Genomic DNA, 22,065 nt, shown 5'->3' on the forward strand with positions numbered 1-22,065 from the left:
TCTTGGGAGTCATGCATGCAAAGAAATGTCGTGTAAGGATTTTTTAATCATAAAAACAACATAAATCAGTCAGGTCAACTTTCCTGAAAGCATGATTGAGGATCTGTGGGGAAGTGAAACTACAGTATTCAACATCAAGAATTTTTGGAATATTCAAGATCACAGGCATGATCTGCTTCTATACTCTTGTGATTCTGTATTAGCTAACTCTCATTGCACACAATTTGATGTTTTTAAAGATATATTCTAAAGCAAAAGTAAATATTCCCATGTTATGGACTTGGTCTTTCAATAATTAGATTTTTAAGGTATTGCTAACCAAAGCCATCAGTGCCCAAAGCTTTGTAAACAAATGTTACTTTACATTGATAAGACATCCAGCTGTACTCCAGTAAATTAAACTTTTTTATCTGGTAGGTTGCAGACCTCAAACGAGTGAACAATCTTATCAAGGATCAAGACTTCTTTGCCTTAAAGACAATAAAAATTCCTGTAAAACAGCATGGTTTGTTGACAGAAGCACAGGAAGAGGCAAAGCGGCGACAGCCTATTTCTGTGAATAACAGAACATATCCACGTACAGAAGTCTGTGCTGCAGAGAGTCAAGGAATAGAGCAGAACAGGTTAAGTGGATATTTTGAAGATATTGACAAGGATATTAAGAAGATTATCCAGGCTACAGATCAGTGTAAAGATCACTTGGAAGAAGTGACTTATTGTCAAAGGTCCAATGGATTTAATTCAGGAACATTACATCCTAAGGATTCTCATCACGGAGCAGACTGGGGTATTCGATGGTGGAATGCTGTGGTAATCATGCTTTTAATTGGTATTGTTATTCCTATATTTTACATCGTGTACTTCAAATTTCAAGAAACTGAAAATGCAATGGACCCAACAACATTGACTAATGCTGTGGGAGAATCAAATGGCTCTATCACAACTACCATGCAATCAAATACTGCAGCAGCAGCACATGGGTGAATGGAATGAAAGGAAAAAAATACACATTACTTTTGAATTTATCAATCAACTGTACACTGTACCTAGCTGGAACATTTTGAGCAACACACACAAAATGATGGAGGAACTCGATAGGTCAGGCTGCATCTGGGGAAATGGATAGATAGTCGATGTCTCAGGCTGAGACCCTTCTTCAGGAATAAGGGAATGATCCTTATTCACTTCCACAGATGCTGTCTGACCTGCTGAGTTCCTCCAGCATTGTGTGTGTGTGTGTGTGTTGCTCTGGATTTCCAGCATCTGCAGACTTCCTCGTGTCCTTGGAATATTTTTACTTTGGATCAGTGGAGGCATATTTGTAGCAGTGCAGGGATGAACAGTCCACTGTTCTTCACTGTGACACATTGCTTGTTGTAGATCCAATTCCAGTCCTACCTTGAAGGTGTTGTTTCCTTGTTTCCCCGTTTTGCTACTTAATTGTACCAATGCAGGGTAAGTAAAATGTATTGGAATGACCTACTTCTAGAGCTTATGACCATTCTATAGTTTTTAACTTATTGCCTGTTTCCAACTGCTGATGAATGAGCCCAGCTCTTGTACAGCAAGGTGTAACTAAGCAAAGTGCAATAAGTTGTGCTATACTACTACTACTACTTAAAATTATTTTAATGAACAGAATTAAATAAATATCAGAAAATTTAGACATTGTATTCCGGTGCCAAAAAAGAAGATCCACTAATTTTGTCTCTACTCTTTTCAACTTCAGAATCTTGAAACATTTTATGATGTTAGATTACAGCAGCTTTTCTAAATTATTGCTAGCTAACTAGCATGCAACTTCCAGTTCGTGAGCTTGTGTTCAAGTCATTTGCAGAAAAGTTGCAGTAAGCTTTAGCTGTCCTCATTAAGCCTTTGTTATAAGCTTTGTATCATTCCCATTAGTAAAATTTACAATTGAACTTCGTGGCTATAAATAGCAGAGATCCAGACACAAGGAATATTGAAATATTCTGCTGCTGTGAGCAGCAGAATCTAACTGTTCCTTCAAAAATGTGTAAACTACAAGTAAGATAGAACATTAATAGAAACAAATCAAAACATTAATGTCATTAAAATATTCTACTTTCTGACAAACTAATTTTTTACATGTGCATTCCATTTCTTTTGTAATTCTTGGATTTGTCTTGTTTATTAACAGCTTGTTTTCTCTGAAAAAAGGTTACATATATAGGTTTTGCTTTGAATCTAATTTATTTGGGACAGGAATTTAATCCGAGTTATCAAAGCTGTAGAATACTACATTTATAATTATCTTTAGCAGGTTTATTAATATTTTATTTTGCTGCTATCTACTAGAGAATTTTTCAGAACAGTATCATGTTCTCCTTGATGGTACTTTTTAGTATTAAAATACCAGGAATACATTTATCTATACAAAGCTTTATATTTAATTATATTCATCATTCACAGAAATTTAGGTAAGCTGAGAAGTGATAGAAGTCCAAATGATTGTAAAGATTTGTAGCAGTGGTACTCAACTCCTGCAGTACACCAAGTAAAATTTAACCTTGCTATTGATACAGAGTGTGGTGGCATTTCTCACAGTAGTTGACTTTATCAGATAGGATACCCTTTGCACTGTTTTAAAAGGCCTGTTGTGAAAGTGAGATGTTAAGTCTATTGTGTGTTAGGTTTCATGTCCATTGTAGGAGATGGTGTCACCATTGTCAGTAATGAAAAGGTATGGACGAACTTCACAAGGTCAATGGGGATTTGCAAGTGGAATTTCATCCCTGTTAAATTTTCATGGAAATTGACACGGAAGTGGGGGAAATATGCAACAGGCATGATATGATTTAATTCTTAAATAATTGAAAAGATGTGAGCAAATGAGAGGGCATTGAACGAAAGGAATCTTTCTTAGACTTGTTGGACACTCCTTGTTATAGAAGTGACCTAAACCCTAAAAATTGCAGGGACATAGAACTCTAAGCTAACTCATACTTGCAAGTACATTTGGAGTAATGTATTTTAGGCATAGTAGGGGAATTGAGGGTTATGGGGAAAAGGCAGGTAGATGGAGCTGAGTCCATAATCAGTCAGAATCAGAATCAGGTTTATTATCACCGGCATGTAACGTGAAATTTGTTAACTTAGTAGCAGCAGTTCAATGCAATACATAATCTAGCAGAGAGAAAAAATAAATAAACAAGTAAATCAATTGAATAGATTGAAAAATCATGCAAAAACAGAAATACTGTATATTTTTTAAAAAGCTTCAATGTCCATTTAGGAATCAGATGGCAGAGGGGAAGAAGCTGTTCCTAAATCACTGAGTGTGTGCCTTCAGGCTTCTGTACCTCCTACCTGATGGTAACAGTGAGCAAAGGGTGTGCCCTGGGTGTTGGAGGTCCTTAATAATGGACACTGCCTTTCTGAAACACCACTCCCTAAAGATGCCCTGGGTACTTTGTAGGCTAGTGCCCAAGATGGAGCTGACTAGATTTACAACCTTCTGCAGTTTTTTTCTATCCTGTGCAGTAGCCCTTCCATACCAGACAGTGATGCAGCCTGTCAGAATGCTCTCCACGGTACAATTATGGAAGTTTTTGAGTGTATTTGTTGACATGCCAAATCTCTTTAAACTCCTAATAAAGTATAGCTGCTGTCTTGCCTTCTTTATAACTACATCCATATGTTGAGACTAGGTTAGATCCTCCGAGATCTTGACACCAAGGAACTTGTAGTTGCTCACTGTCTCTACTTCTGATCGCTCTATGAGAATTGATACGTGTTCCTTTGCCTTACCCTTCCTGAACTCCAGAATCAGCTCTTTTTTCTTACTGACGTTGAGTGCCAGGTTGTTGCCACGGCACCACTCCACTAGTTGGCATATCTCACTCCTGTACACTCTCATCACCACCTGTGATTCTACCAACATTGGTCAACAAATTGTCAGCAAATTTATAGATGGTATTTGAGCTATGCTTAGCCACACAGTCATGGATATATAGAGAGTAGAGCAGTGGGCTAAGCACACACCCCTGAGGTGTGCCAGCGTTGATCAAATCAGCCATGGTGGAACAGGCTCAATGGTCCAGATGGCCTACTTATGCTCCCATTTCTTATGTTGTTAATGTCATTTCCATGACTGAGCATTGTAATAGCATTGTCTTTGCAATTTACCATGTCAAATGAAATTTCAACATCATTGATTGGTACTGGATAGCAGAGAAATTTTCAAAAGTCCTTGCATTTTGTAATGAATCTTTAATTATTCAAGTTGGTTCCCTTTGGTACAGTTGTATTTTTTCTTTACATTTTATGACAAACTGGAAATTGCTGTTTTATGATGCAGTTTATCTGTTTCAATTTAATCATAGTTTTGTGGATTTTTGCAACAGCTAACTCAAACATTTTGGAACAGTTTGACGTTGTTATCTGATTTTGATTTTCACAAAAATCAGATGCTTATTCTTATTAAGTTAATCCTTGTAACATCTTGTATATGAAGATGAAAAGAACTGCAGAAATGTAATTTGAAATAACAAAAAAAAAATGGTTGAAAACATTCAAGATGGCAGAAAGCAGCCTTGGAAAGAGAAACAATTAACAATTTCCTGTGGGGTTTCATCAGATCTGTAAATGTTCAATTTCTAAAAATTACAGTCCTTAATACAGTCATTAAATCAGTATAAAATGGTATACGTGCAAAAACAACACATAGTACAACACTACAATTGAACATCACTGAATTCTTCCCCATCCAATAATTTTAAATTTCAATAAAGATTCTACTTCATGATCCATTAGCTGGGATCTACAGATAACATTATAAAGAGGTGGAAGAGGGAAAGGAAAATGCAAAGAGTTTCCATAAGGAGACAGGATATACTTAGGGTTGAATGGGGGCTTTAAATTCTTCATCATGCTGGAGTAGAAGTATCAAATGTGTTCTTCAACTTTTGCAATATACTGCAAAGGAATGTTGTTAAAAATTAGAAGAATTAGAGAAAGAATTCAGCTCTTCATGTAGTTCTGGACTTCATTATTGCATGTTAAAAATATTAGAAGAATTCAAATCAAAGAAAATACGTGTGTGCAATTTATTACAGCACAGAAGGAGGCCTTTCAGCCCATTTGGTTCATAACAGCTCTTGGCAGTACATTCCCATTGCTTTTTTCCCCTGTAGTACTGCAACTTATTTTCTCTTATGTACCCATCAGCTCCATTTTGTTTCTTTTTCCACCTACCAGCCCATCCTTGTGATATGGGAGAATGCAAACACTATGAATACAGCACTGGCTCAGCATAAAACCTGCACCCTATAGTTGTGAGATAGCAAGACTAGTTTTTACAACACCATACTGCTTAAAATTAAAATCAAGTTGAGTAAAACTGGAGATAATAAATATTAAGGAGCCCAAAATAAACCATTTTCTTGCATATTTACTAGGAAAAGTGGCAGATCTGAATTTTCCTCATCAGTGAAAAAGGTCAAAAATCACATTTCCAGGGAAATCTTAAATATCTTCTCTGAAGTCTCCCTGGATTTGGATAATGTAAACCTTTAATGTTAAGAACATGGCTCCTTCCCACATTTCATTCTGTCTAGGTTTGGCTGGCAACTCAACTGGACACAGGCTTAAAAAAAGAGTATTTCCTCTATTTTTTAGGATCATTGGAAGATACTCTACCAATTTGAATCACATCAGATTTTGCCAAGAAGGGATTTCCCCTGAAACTTGATATGATAACAGTGAACATGTGAACTTGCTTGGGGTATTAATTTTTTGCTTGCACTCCAGGAATCTACCTCTCACAGTTATCAAGACAGCACTGTTATAAAATTAAATAAAATCAAGACTCCACCTTATTGCTGGACCGTTATTTGGAGCAAGTTGTTGGAAGACAAAGCCATTAATCAGATGGAGTATTACCAGTCAATTCTCGATGGTGCCATGCAGAATTCATTTGGACTACTGGTGGAGGATTTACATGCAGCAATTAACAGCATCCAAGATGATGCATCTGCTCAATGAAGTGCCATGCTTGATTGTGGGACGTTACCCTTGTTTGGATCCAAATGCAAAGGAATCTCATCTTTGAGCTCTGTTGAATTTGTCCATGTTACTCTAATACATTTTTCATATTTTTGTATTTTTTCATGTTTGTGATTAAAATCTTGAAAATAAATGTTGCTCTGAACACTACTTGTTAGTTACAGCTTCTCACTATTTTTGTAAGTTTAAATGTCTCTGCAATGAATTAACTCGATGAAAGTGGAATTTCTCTACTTCCAGTGACAAAAATCTAACTCCAAGGATAAAACATTTTAGCTTTTACTACTTAATTTTATCTTGTGTGAATTTTCCAGTGCAATGTTGGCAATGCTTCGGATATTTTAAATTCCTTATTAAATAGTTTGTGTTAAATTAGAAATAAAGAAACATTAAAAGTTTTTGACTATTTTGAAAATGGCCCAGAATATTGCAGATTGAGCAAAAGCCAATGTTTTCTGGCTAATCAACTGCAAAATGTTTGTAATGGGTGGTTCTAGCTCTATGCTTGCACTTTGGAATTCAAACAATCTCAATTACATTTAAGATAGTAAACTACATACCCAACATGTGATTTGTTTAGTGTAAAAGAACTTTTGTTTGTTAGTCATCTGCACACCTGAATGAGGCAAGGTCAGCATGCCAATCAATTTCTAGCTCTCTAGTATAGACCCAATCTTTTTTAACAAAAAACAAGTTATGAATATGTGCATCTTTTCTGAAGTTGTTGTTGCAATATTTGTTATTGAGCACTTTTTTGGCTTTTCAAATATTATTTTCCCAAACTAGACACACTTGGTAAACTATTCAGCCTATTTTAGCAGGTGCATCCTTGAAAACTGAATGGTATTTGTTTTATAATATATTCCAAAGTGATGATAGAACAGGCAATTGTTCTCTGATGAATTATACCATGCCCAAATCTCTTACTCACTAAAAGAGCAAATTAGTCAATTAGTCTTCTCTAATCTAATTAATAAAGATTAAGATAATTAGTGTATCCTGTTACACCAAAAAATACCTAATCCAACTGTATGGTTTTGAGTTTATGATCAAACCTTCAAAAGAAGTCTTCATTTAGACATTGTTCTTTACTATTCTGAAAATCTAAAGATTTGATCATATTGCCTATATTGTTTCAGTAAAGGGACTTGATATTTCCAACTCCATTCAAGTTTATAAAACAAGTACTAAATTGTCTTGGACTGTGGCATGGTAGTGTAGTGATTATCACAACACTTTACAGTATCAGCGACCCAGATTCATTTCTCACCACTATCTGTAAGGAATTTGTATGCTCTCTCCAGTTTCCCTTGGGTGCTCTGGTTTCCTCCCACATTCCAAGGATGTACTGGCTGCTAGGTTAATTGGTCAAAGTAAACTGCCCTCTGATTTGGCTAGGGTTCAATCTGGGGTTGTGGGACAGTGTGGAAGGGCCCTTCCACCACTGATATTTTTGCCTATGCTCTTTCATCCAGCACTATTTAACCTGAAAGTTGTTCTTTCTCCCCCCCATGGTATTCCACAATATACCTTTTTCATAAATTATTGCGAGATAATGTTTCCATGAAAAGTTTGAAAAGATGACTTGCAGACCAACTTGACTCTGTCTTCCCCCGCATGGGTTGGTGGGTAGCTCTTGGAAAGAACAGGAAGGGAGGGGGTTGCTGAGAACGGCACCAGCGACAAGGTGATAACATTAGAAAGTTAAAATGCAATGGTAACCTGGAAGATGTCTGGCAGTGACCCATGTTGGACATGGTTCTTCATCACACTGAAACTAACATTGTCTCCCTGTTTAAATTACCACTCAGGCCCTGTGTATGGTAGAATTTTGCCAAAGTGACATAAAACAAGCAGGAGTTTGCCACATCTGGCAGTTTCAGGCTCCAGCCTTTTATCCTGGCCCTAAACACCACCCTCCCCCAAACACCCCTCAACCCTTTACAATAAACCCTATTCGTTGAACCATTCTCATTCAGCATGGATGATGGACTGGGAAAGGTAACTGCTATTTCTGCTTTAAAACACTTACACCTTTAGTCAATTTGCAAATGCTGTAACAATTCTCCCCAGCTTCCAAAAATATTGCTAAATACATGGTAGAAATCTGGATGGATAAATGTAGCTTTAAAAATACTGACAAGGCAAACACACAAGTACCACCCAGCTCTCAGAGAATTATTTCAGAAACCTACTCCACGGAGCAACCTAGTGGATAATGAACAATTACCAAGGGCTGTGATGGAAATTTTAGATGGAAGTGCTGTCATAGTAATAATGTACGTGTTTGAGATTCCTGGGTTTATTCTAGTGGCTCTGAGAATTGGAATGTAATCTCCTGATCCAGATAATAAAAGAAAGGGCTATTTTCTTGGTTTGGTTGAATACATTATACTTGTTTTTATTATTTTCCAGGTAGGGGAAAAGGCTGCTTGACTGGCAAGACAGATGAACACATAATCAGAAAGCTCCATGGATGCATGTAATTAGAGTTGCCAGCAACTAATTCATGGCCCCATACAAGTTTGCTATTGGATTTCTAATTATTTTCAACTATTTAGCAGTACTTCAGTGATACCAGTCAGTTTAACTAGCAAAAATCAAAACTGTTAAAATGCATACTTAAAAAATAAAAAGCTTTGATGCTAGAGACTTGTTGTTTGCAATTGGCCAAAGTTAATAAATACACTCAAAAGTTAACAGTCCCTCACAAATCATTTCAATCCTATAAAAATGTTGGCAAAGAATACCTCTTACACTTTGCAAGTAGAAAATTCCTTGCAGTTTTCCAGACTTGCATTACTTACTTTCAGCCATGCCTTAAATATGGTTCACGTTCTCTAGTGCTGTCATCAAAATGGCTGCTTACTTTTTTTTGCCAGCATGTGTGTTTAAGTCAAATTTCTATAGAAGAATGAATTATAAACAGCATTTAATAAAAATTGTCTTCATGTACTAGCTAAACTTTTCCTTAATTTTCATTACATTTATATTTAATGAACTTGAGATTGATCAAGTATCCAACTTTGCAATTACTAAAAAAAGCTACTTCAGACATGTTCCCTTACTACTGAGGTAAACCTTTACAAGTTAAGTAATCTAAATCAACTTAAATATTTCAAATACCAACAAACGCAGCAAAAGATTATGACCTTAGCAACAAAAAACTTGTTCAATAACTAAGGAAGTATAGTCAGATGTCATAAACACATGGTACAAATGAAGTTGATGTTGCTGTTATTAACAATAGGTGTCATTTGTATCAATTTCAATTATTAACAACAGAGTTTGTGGTGTTTTCATGACAAAATGACAACAATGATAGCAATGATAATAGCCCTCTTCTCTCAACAGTTTCATTTCATAAATGTTGTAGATCATTCATGCATGGAGAGCAGTTCAGATAGATTGCACAAAGTAATTCAGCTATCTATTCTGTTACAGCAAAGGATCAGAAGTTCTGTATGATGCAGTATAATGCCTGGCTTTTGGAAAGGTAATCTGAATCCCATGTATAACCCCCTGCAATTTGAGAAGTAGACGCTAAAGTCAGATCAGCTTTACAGTGAAGTAAAGGGCAGCAGAAGCATGATAATGGCCAAAATTGACTGGAAGGGAACACTAGCAGGGATGATGGCAGGGCACCAAAGGCTGGAATTTCTGGGAGCAATTTGGAGGGCACAGGATAAATACATCTCAAAAAAGAACCTTTCTAAAGGCAGGGTAATGCAGTCGTGGCTGACAAGAGAAGTCAAAACAAACATAAAAGGCAAAAAGAGGGCATATTATAGAGCAAAAATTAGTGGGAGTTGGAGTATTGAGAAGCTTTTAAAAACCAGCAGAAGACATCTTAAAAAAAAAGTCATAAAAAAGGAAAAGATGGAATACAAAGGTAAGCTAGCCAATAATATTAAAGAGGATACAAAAAGTTCCTTCAGATGCATAATGTGTAAAAATGTGATATTGACTGCTGGAGAGACAGCAATGGGGAGATAAGGAAATGGTGGATGAATTGAAATGTTTTTTGCCATCAGTCAGTATTCACTGCGGAAGACACTAGTAGTGTACTGGAAATTTCAGAGTGTCAGAGGGCAGAAGTATGTGAAGTTGCCATTACTGGGGGAAGGCTCTTGAAAACTGAAAGACCTGAAGGTAGATAAGTCACCTAGACCAGATGGTCTACACCTAGGGTTTTAAAAGAGGTGGCTGCAGAGACTGTGGAGGCATTAGTAATGATCTTTCAGGAGGACAGGAAAATTGGAAATGTCACTACGCACTTCAAGAAGGGAGAAAGGCAGAAGAAAGGAAACTATAGGCCAGCTAGTCTGACCTCAGTGTTTGGGAAGATGTTGGAGCTAGGTTAAGGAGGTGGTTTTGGGGTACTTGGAGAAACATGATAAAATAGGCCATAGGCAATATGATTTCCTTAAGGGGAAATCTTGTCTGACAAATCTGTTGGAATTCTTTGAAGAAATAACAAGCAGGATAGACAAAGGAGAATCGGTGGATGTTGTGTAATTGGATTTTCAGAAGGTCTTTGACAAAGAGCCACACACAAGGCTGCTTAACAAGTTAAGAGCCCATGGTATTACAGGAAAGACTGGAATTGAGCAGACATTAACACAGTTTTTAATTCTCTAAACTACATAATGTGCTCAAATCTATCGAGAAGATCTGATACTCTGACATCATGCAGTTGACAATAACTACCAATAAGACTTGCATGCTTGCCACTAATAATCATTAAAATTAATACCATAATATTGCTGGATGACTTCTAGAAAGCAATGGATTCCATTGATCACAGAGAACACACCAATTGCAAGGTAAAAATCTTACCACTGGAATTTTCTGAAAGATATTTTGAATTGCAGTTTAATCTAGTCTCAGTAAGCCAATGGTCGAGCATAATTTATGTAATGACATGGCTGAATGTTTAATTCCGTATTTGCTATGACTTAACAATGTTTTATGTCAACATCCTGACTGTGTAATTAGCTAATGTATTTACTGCTCTCATTTTCTCCAGTATAGTTACCAACAACATAAACCCAATTCATTTTGACTGTTTTTACATTTACACTCTGAAGCTGTTATTTCTTCCCTATCGTATATAATAAATTAATTCCTCTCTAGTAATAGAGATTTATAAAACAATAAATTTTAGCTGCTTTACATTCATTTTATAGAGCGTAGTTCAAAGATTTATGACAAAATTGTTTCCCATGCTTTTGCCTAAGTTGCTCTATCCATTTGTGTTTTTGCTGTTGTGCTCTGTAAAGACAAGAGAATTTATCTAAACTGAGTTATACAAATGCACTGCTATTAGGACAATATGTTACAGCCAGATACTATAATGAATCAGAAGTTTATCTAATAATGTTTAGCAGTAGTTTCATCAGTATAAATTATAGAATTTCACAAAACGTATATTATTTCTACAAATAACTGCAAGTTCTATTTTACTTTCATGTGTAATTCTGTGTTTTTGGTGTGTGAATTAATTTACAATCTGAATCAGAATCAGGTTTGATATCACTGGCATAGTTGGGTTGTGTTCATGGATTCAATGCCAATTCAGAAATCAGATGGCAGAGGGGAGGAAGCTGTTCCTGAATCGTTGAATGTGTACCTTCATACTTGTGTACCACCTTCCTGATGGTAACAATAAGAACAAGGCATGTCTTGGATGATGAGAGTCCTTAACAATGGATGCTGCCTTTTTGAGGCATTGCTTCTTGAAGATGTCCTGGATGCTACGGAGGCTGGTGCTCATGATGGAGATGACTAAGTTTGTAACTCTCTGCAGTTTATTTGTAGTAGCCCCCACCACCCCCCAATACCAGACAGTGATGCAGCCAGTTAGAATGCTCACCATGGTATATCTGTAGAAATTTTCAAGTGTCAAAGACATGGAACTTGATATGTACTTAAACTGGACATTGGTCCAATGATAGTTTCCAGATTGGTTTCATTCAAACCTTGTGCTGTGGTGAGAGATCTCGCTGGGAGACTGTAGTGTACTTTTATATTAATTCTTGCAAAATAAAAAAAGTGCATTTGAAAAATTTTATCACATTTATAAGCAGACCCTAAAATACCTCCTATTTGATGAATTGGTTTTTGAAATTCAGTTTACAGTTATTTGTTTCTTTGGAGGGAAAAGTTTCTGAATTTTGATATCTCCCAACTGGGGGTGTGGGTTTTTTGAGATAAATGGAGCTGAATGTTTATCATTGCTATTTTTGGAGATTTCCAAAAGCCATTTGCAAGGTTCATTTTATGAGGGGAAACATTTTATGAGCTCAGGGAGAAGTGATATTGCTGCCCTGCCACCTGGCAATTCAGGATCAACAAGACTAATTGGTTGCTGATTTCTCTATCAGGAGAGTTTGAATACAATGGGTTAGAAATAATATGACTACTACATAAAACCCTGATTAGTCTGCATATGGTATATTATTTTAGAAGGGATGTTTTAGTTCTGGAATGAGTACAAAAAACACAGAAGGGTACATCACAGGAACAAACCTTTCACCCATGATGTTGTCCCAACTAATTAAGATAATGACATCTAATTAAATTATTTCCTTCTGTATGAACGTGTTCCATATCCCTCCATTCTCTCCATATTCATGCACATTACTAAGGATGTCTTAAATACATCTATCATATCTGCCTCCACCACCTCCCTGGTGCTGCAGTCCACACCACGTTTCTGTGTAAGAACAAAGCAGAATATTGCTTGGTACATCTCACTTGAACTATCCTCACTCACCTTAGATGCATGCCCTCTGGTTTAGACATTTTGAACCATTGAAAACAGAACCAGCTGTCTGTCTATGCCTCTCATAGAAAAGAACCTGGGTTTGAAAAACCTCTCTTTATATCACTTACTCTCTAATCCAAGCAGCTTCCTGGTAAACCTCTTTCACACGCTGTCCAAAGCTTCTTCATCCTTCCTATAATGGAGCTCTCAGAACCGAAGCCTGTGCTCCAGATGCAGCCTAACTCAGTATAGTGCTTCAACTAATAAAGGCAAGCATGCTATGCATCTTTTTTTTACCACCCTAACAACTTCTGTGCCTCTTTCAGAGAGCTATAGACTTGGATCACACGAACCCTCTGTAATCAATGCCGTTAAGGGTCCCTCTATTAATTATGCACTTTCTCTTTACATTTGATCTTCCAAAGTGCACCGCCTCTGTCTGCCATTTCTTTGCCCATAACAACTGATCTATATCCCACTGTATCCCCTGGCAATCTTCTACACTATCCACAATGTCACTAAATTTTGCAAACTTACTAACCCACCGATCCATGTATTCATCCAAATCATTTAAATATATTACAGACAGCAGAGGTCCCATTAAGGACCTCCGTGGAATGCCCTCTAGTCACGAACTCCTGCCAGAATAAGTTTAATTGACCAATACCTCTGTCATCTTTGGGCATGACAATTCTGAACCCAAAAAGCCAAGTCATCATGGATGCTATGCAACTTAATTTTCTGGATAAACCTACCATGAGGGATTTCTCAAATGCCTTATGAAAATCCATGTAGAAAACATCCACTGTTCTACCTTCATCAATCACTTTTCACCTGAAAAATACTCAGCCAAGTTAGTAAGACATGGCCTGTTCTCACAAAGCCATATTGATGGTCCTTAATTAGACCATGTTTTTCCAGATGCTCATAAATCCTATCTTTAAGTATCTTTTCCAATTGTTTTCCTTCCACTGATGTGAAACTCACTGGTCTATAAAATTTAGGATTACCCCTATTTCTCTTCTTGAAAAAAGGGACATTATCTACCCACCAGTCCTCTGGAACCTCACCTGTGGATAGATAGAACATGCAGATCTTGGTTGAGGCCCCAAGTAATCTCACCCTTTCCCTTTCTCAATTATCTGGAGTATATTCCATTAGGCCCTGGGGACTTATCCACCTTAAAAGACTCAACACCACCTTGTGCTTTATCTCAGACTGCACTAACATATTTGTATGCTCTGCACTGCTCTTACCATCATTTACGTGCTCCTTGGTAACTATCAATGTAAAATACTCATTTAAAACATATTCTCCACTTCCTGGAGGGAATTGTGGTGTTGAATGCTGAACTGTAGATCAAAAACAGCATTCTCACATAAGCATCCCACTTCTCCAGATGTGTAAGGACAGTGTGTAGAGCTGTGGCTAATGCAGTCATCTGTTGATCAGTTGCGTCGATAGGTGAATTGTAGGGGATCCAGTATGGGTGACAGCATGCTGCAGATGTAGTCCTTGACCAGCCTCTGAAAGCTTGTACTTATTATTGAGGTGAGTGCAACAGGACACCAGTCGTTCAGACATGTCTTTTTATGTACAGGGACTATGGTGGATGTTTTGAAGCAGGAGGGCACTGGGAGAGGGAGAGATTAAAAACACCTGCCAGTTATGTCGTGCACATCCTGAGTACTCGCCTTGGAAAGCCACTCTTCACGGGCAAGGATGTGCCTTTTTTTAGCCAGGGCTTCTACCTTGCCACTCTTCCATGAAAACCCTTTTTGTGCATGGACTTGGAGATTGTGGAGCCATAAACCTCATCTTCAGTTGCAGCCACTGGCTTCTGCAGCTTACTCAGAGTAACTGTCAGTGTCACAGTAACCTGTCTTACAAGTGCCATTCTTCTCCAGTAACTAAGTTTAGGGGGGCCCAACCTGACTTAGGCAGTTCGGTTATGGTTTCATATTTTTTCCACTTTTTGTGGACTGCACTGAGCTCTGAGGTACGTTCAGTAACTTGTATCCTTCCCCAGACTTGTGCTTCTCCGTTACCGTTTCCCTGACTCTTCCCTTCATTTTGGTTTGGTCTGTTGAAAATTGACCATTCCTTAGAGAAAGAAGGGTTATTTATTTTTATGAATTCATTGAAATATCTGTGATCCTCCAATTTTCTACATCAATAAATTTGGTGAGTTGGTAACGTAATACTGTCATTGTACCTGAGGAACATTAGTGTAGTAATTACAAAGGTGGTGAATACTTTTTCAGTGTCACTATTTTGGTTTTTAATTTTCAATAAATTGTTGCCAGGTTTTGCAACTTTTCTTTTGATTTGACATGATACACAATGTTTTGTAGATTATCTCAAAAAATCCTACTTTTTCAAAGCGCTGCATGTAATAACAGCAACAAGTGATGCTAGTGTTCAATTAACAGGCTATGATTGCTGGGTAGATATTTTTGGCTATTGTAGTGCAGCAGGTCGCAGGAAAATAATTGTCTATACAATACTGTTTCGTTATTAATAGTTCCACAACGGCTTAAAAGCTTGATATACTTGCAACTGAAACTCAGAAGAAAGTGGGTTAAAATTTAAACTCATCTTATAAATGAATACTTTTGCTGTAACTCACAGATAATAAATTGCCAAACATAATCACTTACTTGTTTACTTTTCTGTGTACCTTTATTTTATTATTGCAGCACTGCATGTGATATGGAGGAGTTAAAATATTGGAGATGAGAAAGAAAGAAGCTAACAGCCATGTTGGGAAGTTTCTTGGCAGACTGATAACACTCACTCTGCTGGGAAATATGCACCATAGCACTCAAGTGGCTTGCCTCCAGCTCACTGACAACTCCTTGGCTGGCCAGAGCCACGAGCTATTCAAAACCGAAACAGATGTTAATACACATTCTCAAATTTAGTTTCATGATGTGCTTGTAAAAACGTCGTTTTTTTTTATGTTTCTCCCACATTTGCATTCCAAGACTCTATGGATTAAAAAATGAGGAGCTAGGGAAAAATTTTCATGGAAGTATTAGAGGAAATATCTTTGGATCTGTTCTCAGAGTTAAATTCCCTGTTGTGTCAAATTCTTCACCAAGAGTTGAAATTCTTGAGATAATTCAAGGTCCAGTACTTCTCAGTAATGGAGGTCAGTGACCTGATCAAATCTACTCATCAGTATCCCATTAAATCATGTACATCGCTGAATTGAACGAAATGTTTTTATAAAATCTTACTTTCCAGAATAACCCAGCTCATATGATCAACACAGAGCTTTGCATTTGTAAAAGTGGGTTTAAATCTTAAATAGGATCAATTTAACATGCAATACCTACACAACTTCTGTTTTTTTAAAGAATTTTTCTGTCATCTATGTTAAAAGCTTAGACAAATGTTAGCTTATCATATCTGAAGATCTGATTTAGGTTTATTATAATTTCATCTATGTTTCAATATACAGTGTATAAATGTAGGCATATTTGGTAAAATGCTCAACACAGGCCTGTTTTATGCTTGAATACGGATTCCTTCATTTTAGTCCAATATCCATGAGATACCAATTTCGATTGAAGAAATACTCATTACTCTCACCCCCAGGGGCATTGAGAACAGCTGGTTCTTAACTCTGTGAGATCTTTTCCAGTTTCTTTACTGAAAGGTTCTACATGCAACTTGATTTTTTTAATGAACAGCGACAGCTTTTTTGTACCTCTTACATTAAGCCAAGTGGACTAGAGATCAAACACATCTTCCGCAAGGCAGTGGCACATCTGAAACAATAGTTAGCATTGTTAGTGAACAGTCTCCTTTTTATAGGTTTAGGACAATAATGGTTCAAATACTCCATCTGCCTTTGATTTACACAGCTTCCTGAGGTCCAAGCTTCATTCTGTATAAATTAGCAAGCTGCATCAATTTATAGCTCATCTGATATTGCAATCATCAGGCTGATCTGTTGCCCAATTAAGGGAGCCAGATGGGTGACCTACCCAGAAAAATTAGCATTTTCTGATTTTTTTTTCAAAGTAACATAATATTTAACATTTTTTGTAATTAGATTATCACATTTTTCTAGCAGATTTTTTACTCTAAAAGAGGAACACAAATCTATTAATTATCACAATCATACCTTTTAAAATAGTTTTAAAATATTTTATAAACATATAAAGATAATAATATCTGCTTTCTACAAATTACGAGTAAGCTTTGTGAAGTTCTGCCTGCTGGTTGTTAGTTCTTTGAGGATATAACGAGCACAGTGGATAGAGGGGAACAGATAGACATTATTCACTTGGATTTCCAGAAGGCATTTGTTAAGGTGCCACATAAAAGACTTATCCATTAGATAAGGATGCATAGTGTTGGGGGTGATATATTAGCATAAATACAGGATTGGTTTACTAATAGAACGCAGAGAGTTGGAGTACATGGGTGTTACTCTAGTTGGCAATCAGTGGTGAGTGGTGTGCTGCAGGAGTCGGGGCTGGTCCAACAACTGTTCACAATATACAATAATGATCTGGAAGAGGGGACAGAGTGTAATGTTTCCAAGTTTGCTGATGACACTAAATTGAGTGGAAAAGCAAATTATGTAGGAGAGAGAGAGAGTATACAAAGAGATATTGATAGGTTAAGTGAGTGGGCAAGGGTCTGGCAGGTGGGGGGCAATGTTGGTAAATATAAGGTCATCCACTTTGGAAGGAAAAATGAAATCAAATTATTATTTAAATAGTAAAAAATTGCAGCATGGTGCTATGCCGAGGGACTTAGGAGTGCTTGTGCATGAATCACAGAAGGTTGGTTTGCAGGAGCAACAGGCTATCAAGAAGGCAAATGGAACGTTGGTCTTCATTGCTTGAGGGATTGAATTTAAGAGCATAAAGGTTATGCTACAACTGTACAGGGTACTGTTGAGGCTGCACCTGGAGTACTACATGCAGTTCCGGTCTCCATACTTGTGGAAGGATATACTGTCTTTGGAGAAGGTGCAGAGGAGGTTCACCAGGTTAATTACAGAGATGAGGGGGTTAGACTATGAGGAGACATTGAGTCATCTAGGACTGTACTCAAATGAATTCAGAGAATGAGAGGCGATCTTATAGAAATATATAAAATCATGAAAGGGATATATAAGATAGAGGCAGGAAACTTATTTCCACTGGTAGGTGAGACTAGAACTAGGGGACATAGCCTCAAGATTCAAGGGAGTAGATTTAGGACAGAGATGAAGAGGAACGCTTTTCCCAGAGAATGGTGAATCTGTGGATTTCTATGCACAATGAAACAGTGGAGGCTACTTCAGTAAATATATTTAAGACGAGGTTGGATAGATTTTTGCATAGTACGGGAATTAAGGGTTATGGGGAAAAGACAGGTACATGGAGAAGAGTCCATGGCCAGATCAGCCATGATCTTATTGAATGGCAAAGCAGGCTGGATGGGCCAGACGGCCTACTCCTGCTCCTGTTTCTCATATTCTTATGTTGTGGAACCTTTATCAGTGGAATAATTGAAATGATCTCTAATCCAAGGTACTCAAGCAGGATTTCCAATTTGATTACTCAGTCAATGAACTGTAACAGTTATATGTTACTGATTTAGGTAATGGCTGGCCAAACCAAATCTTCCAGACTTCAACTCCTCACCTACTTTAGACATTGCACTGAGAATTCACCTAAACAGAGGATTATGAAGATTTGACAAGTGAGCAGTTCCAAAAGGGACAAATCCAATCTGCAACTTATAATTGGAAGCCCAAAAATATAGTGATTTTAGAGAGCAAATCATTATAATACAAACCAGGTACATAATACTCAAATAACTACCGACATCCTAGATAACACTTCCATATAAGACTTATTTAAACTTGTACAAGTCTGAACTGTAAAAGTTATACAACTGTGGAGCAATGAAGTCATGACCATGGAAGGATTTTCTCACTCTTTGGTTATAAATGGCAAAGAAAAGGTAAATTGTAAAGAACGTATCATGGAGATGTGAACCAAGAGATATACACATATCATTCGAGTCCACCAACATGGAAAGAAGAGCACTTTGAAGAGTGACTGGACCAAATACTGTGGAGACACCAATGGCTAAATTGATATAATAGCCAACTTTGTATGACAGCTATGCATTTTGACAGCTTATATAAGTCATAAGTATTTTACAAATCATATGAAAATGTTATAATTTCTATTCTGTACTTTCAGAACTTTTACCATTGGCTGCAGGACATGTATCAAAAGAATAATGGAAGAGGTTTCAATCCCAGGAATTTCCTATTTCAAGCCAGTGAACTACAAGGACTTTAAAAATATTTTTAAAACATAGACTTTATATATGATGATAAGCTTATCAATAAAGATATATAGCTAATGGTTCACAAGATCTACCAGCTGATTAAGTTAGCTATGTCAATAACAATATATTTTCTTCCCAATAAGGGGTAGTTCCTCTGTAAGGGAGACAAGGGCTTGTGGACTGGGTGTGCAAAGGAATAGAAAAGCACAGGGCAATAACTAAAAGGCAATCATTTTTTCCTAATCATATTCAATATTAAGAAAAGTTCAGGAGATGGCAATCGATAAATAAACCCTTATAGCTGTGTGTAGATAAAGCCAAACATTCACTATCTCCCGCATAGATTACGGTTATGAATTAGGTTCCTCATTTTAGCTTTTGGAATGGCTACATGTGAATTATTATATCAGATGAAACATAGACACTTTGGAAAACAGTTGTCTAGATTCATTATCATTTTCCACTTCTGACACAAGCTATTCTTGCTGTTTTTATCTTACCAACGTGCAAGGAGTTCATGATATGATATTTAGAGCACAATAACATTCTCAATTTGAAAACTATCCAATTATTGAGATATTTTTGATCCTATAAACTTGTGAAGCAATGCAAGGGTAGTCAAAGGTGTAATCACTGGCTTCTCCCTTTCAATGAAGTGTAGTTAATTAGTTGTTTCCTACCTGAAGAACTTCTATATCTCATAGAAAATGAAAGTTGCCTCAGTAATGCAGTCTCCAAGGGAGGAAAATGAAGTTCAAAGTTAACCTCCATTTCTGTTTACTACATTGTCCAGCAATTTCACTGGCTCAATGCAGTTTTCTGCATTAATTTCACCAGTGGCTGACAATACAGCAGAAACTGCACATTCAATTTTAAGGAGCAGGAAAGTTCTGAAAGGGGAATGTCCTAGTCTCCTTATCTGATTGCTCCACAGTAAAGTGTCAGGAGATGGATGAGACTGGGAGGGGTCCTATCCAAATACATGCAGATCCTGGTTTAGGTCATGGTCAACAATACACCAGGAATGAGATCTTGTGTGACTTATGTTTTATGGGGTTCACCCCCCTCCACAGTCCACCATTAGAAGTGCCTAGTAGAAGATGACAATTATTCTGGGAGCACCCCATATGATAAAACAAAGTATAATTTCCTCACTGGGTGTTTCAAGTGGTCAGTACACCACACCTGCAAGGCGCCAATCATCAATACATAGCATGGAAGGATAGGTTAGTAAATTTGCTGATGACACAAAAGTGTGGAGGGCTGTCAGGGGTTACAGCAGGACATCAATAGGATGCAAAACTGGGCTGAGATGTGGCAGATAAGTGTGAGGTGGTTCATTTTGGTAGGTCAAATATGATGACAGAATATAGTATTAATGGTAAGACTCTTGGCAGTGTGGAGGATTTGGAGGGATCATGGGGTCTGAGTCCATAGGACACTCAAAGCTGCTGTGCAGGTTGACTCTGTGGTTAGGAAAGCATACGGTGCATTGGCCTTGGTCAATCATATGACTGAGATTAGGAACTGAGAGGTAATGTTGCAGTTATATAGGACCCTGGTCAGACACCACTTGGAGTACTGTGCTCAGTTCTGGTCTCCTCACTATAGAAAGGATGTGGAAACCATAGAAAGGGTGCAGAGGAGATTTACAATGATGTTGACTGGTTTGCAGAGCATGCCTTATGAAGATAGGTTGAGTGAACTCGGCCTTTTTACCTTGGAGCAACGGAGGATGAGAGGTGACCTGATAGCGGTGTATAAGATGATGAGAGACATTGATTGTGTGGATAGGTATTTTCCCGGGCTGAAGTGGCAGGCATGAGAAGGCACGGTTTTAAGGTGCTTGGAAGTAGGTACAGAGTAGGTAGGTCAGGGGTAAGTTTTTTACACTGAGAATGGTGAGTGCATGGAATGGGTTGCCAGCGATGGTGGTGGAGGCGGATACGATAGGATCTTTTAAGAGACTCCTGGACAAGTATATGGAGCTCAGAAAAATAGAGGGCTAAGGGTAACCTGAGGTAATTTCTCATGTAAGGCATGTCTGGCACAGTTTTGTGGGCAGAAAAGCCAGTATTGTGCTGTAGGTTTTCTATGTTTCTGTAGAAAACTAAAGCACAGAACAGGCCTTTTGGCTCATCTAGTTAGTGCTGAACCATTTAAACTACTTAGTCCCATCGACCTGCACCAGGACCATAGATCCCATACCCTTCCCATCCATGTACCTATCCAAAACTTCACTTCAATGTTGAAACCAAAATCATATCCAGTACTTGGACTGGCAGCTCGTTTCAAATTCTCACCACTCTCTGAGTGAAAAAGATTCTCCTCATGTTCCCCTTAAACATTTCACCTTTCATCCTTAACCCATGACCTCTTGTAGTCTCACCCAACCTCAGTGCAAAAAGCCTACCCTATCTATACCCTCATAATTTTGTATACCTCTATTAAATTTCCCTTCAATCATCTATGTTCTAGGGAATAAAGTTATAACCTATTCAATCTTCCCATATAACTCAGGTTCTCCAGGCCCGGCAACTTGTAAATCTTTTTTGTCTTCTTTCAATCTTATTTATACCTTTCTTGTAGGTGGATGACCAAAACTACACACAATACTCCAAATTAGGCCTCACCAATGTCTTATACAACTTCAAGATAACTTCCCAACTCCTGTATTCAATACCTTGATCTAAGAAGGCCAATGTGGCAAAAACTTTCCTAATGATCCTATCTACCTGAGTTGTCACTTTCATTGAATTTTGGACCTGCATTCTCATATCCCTTTGTTCTAACGCATCCTTAGAGCCCTACTTTTCACTGTGTAAGCCTACCTTAGTTGCTCCTCCCAAAGTGCAACGCCTCACACTTGTCATCATTAAATTTTATCTTCCAATTTTCCATTTTTCTAGGTGGTCTAGATCCTGCTGAAAGCTTTCATCCCCAATCTTGGTGTCATCTGT

General features: G+C 37.5%; 1 protein-coding gene across 3 annotated transcripts in view; it reads left to right on the plus strand.

Annotated features, from left to right (window-relative positions):
- The window catches only part of lysmd4 (LysM, putative peptidoglycan-binding, domain containing 4), a 33,407-nt gene extending 24,603 nt beyond the window's left edge, over positions 1–8,804 (plus strand). For 2 of the 3 annotated variants that reach the window (XM_059952705.1, XM_059952704.1), the window contains one exon: positions 418–6,177. In XM_059952705.1, coding sequence (XP_059808688.1) covers positions 418–984 — 567 coding nt within the window. In that variant the 3' untranslated portion in view covers positions 985–6,177. Of the gene's footprint in view, positions 1–417; positions 6,178–8,442 lie in introns of those variants that run through there. The other variant, XM_059952706.1, reaches the window with a different exon arrangement.
- The last annotated feature ends 13,261 nt before the right edge of the window (positions 8,805–22,065 follow it).

The sequence above is a fragment of the Hypanus sabinus genome, chromosome 28 (genome assembly GCF_030144855.1).
Source record: "Hypanus sabinus isolate sHypSab1 chromosome 28, sHypSab1.hap1, whole genome shotgun sequence".
Taxonomy (NCBI): domain Eukaryota; kingdom Metazoa; phylum Chordata; class Chondrichthyes; order Myliobatiformes; family Dasyatidae; genus Hypanus; species Hypanus sabinus.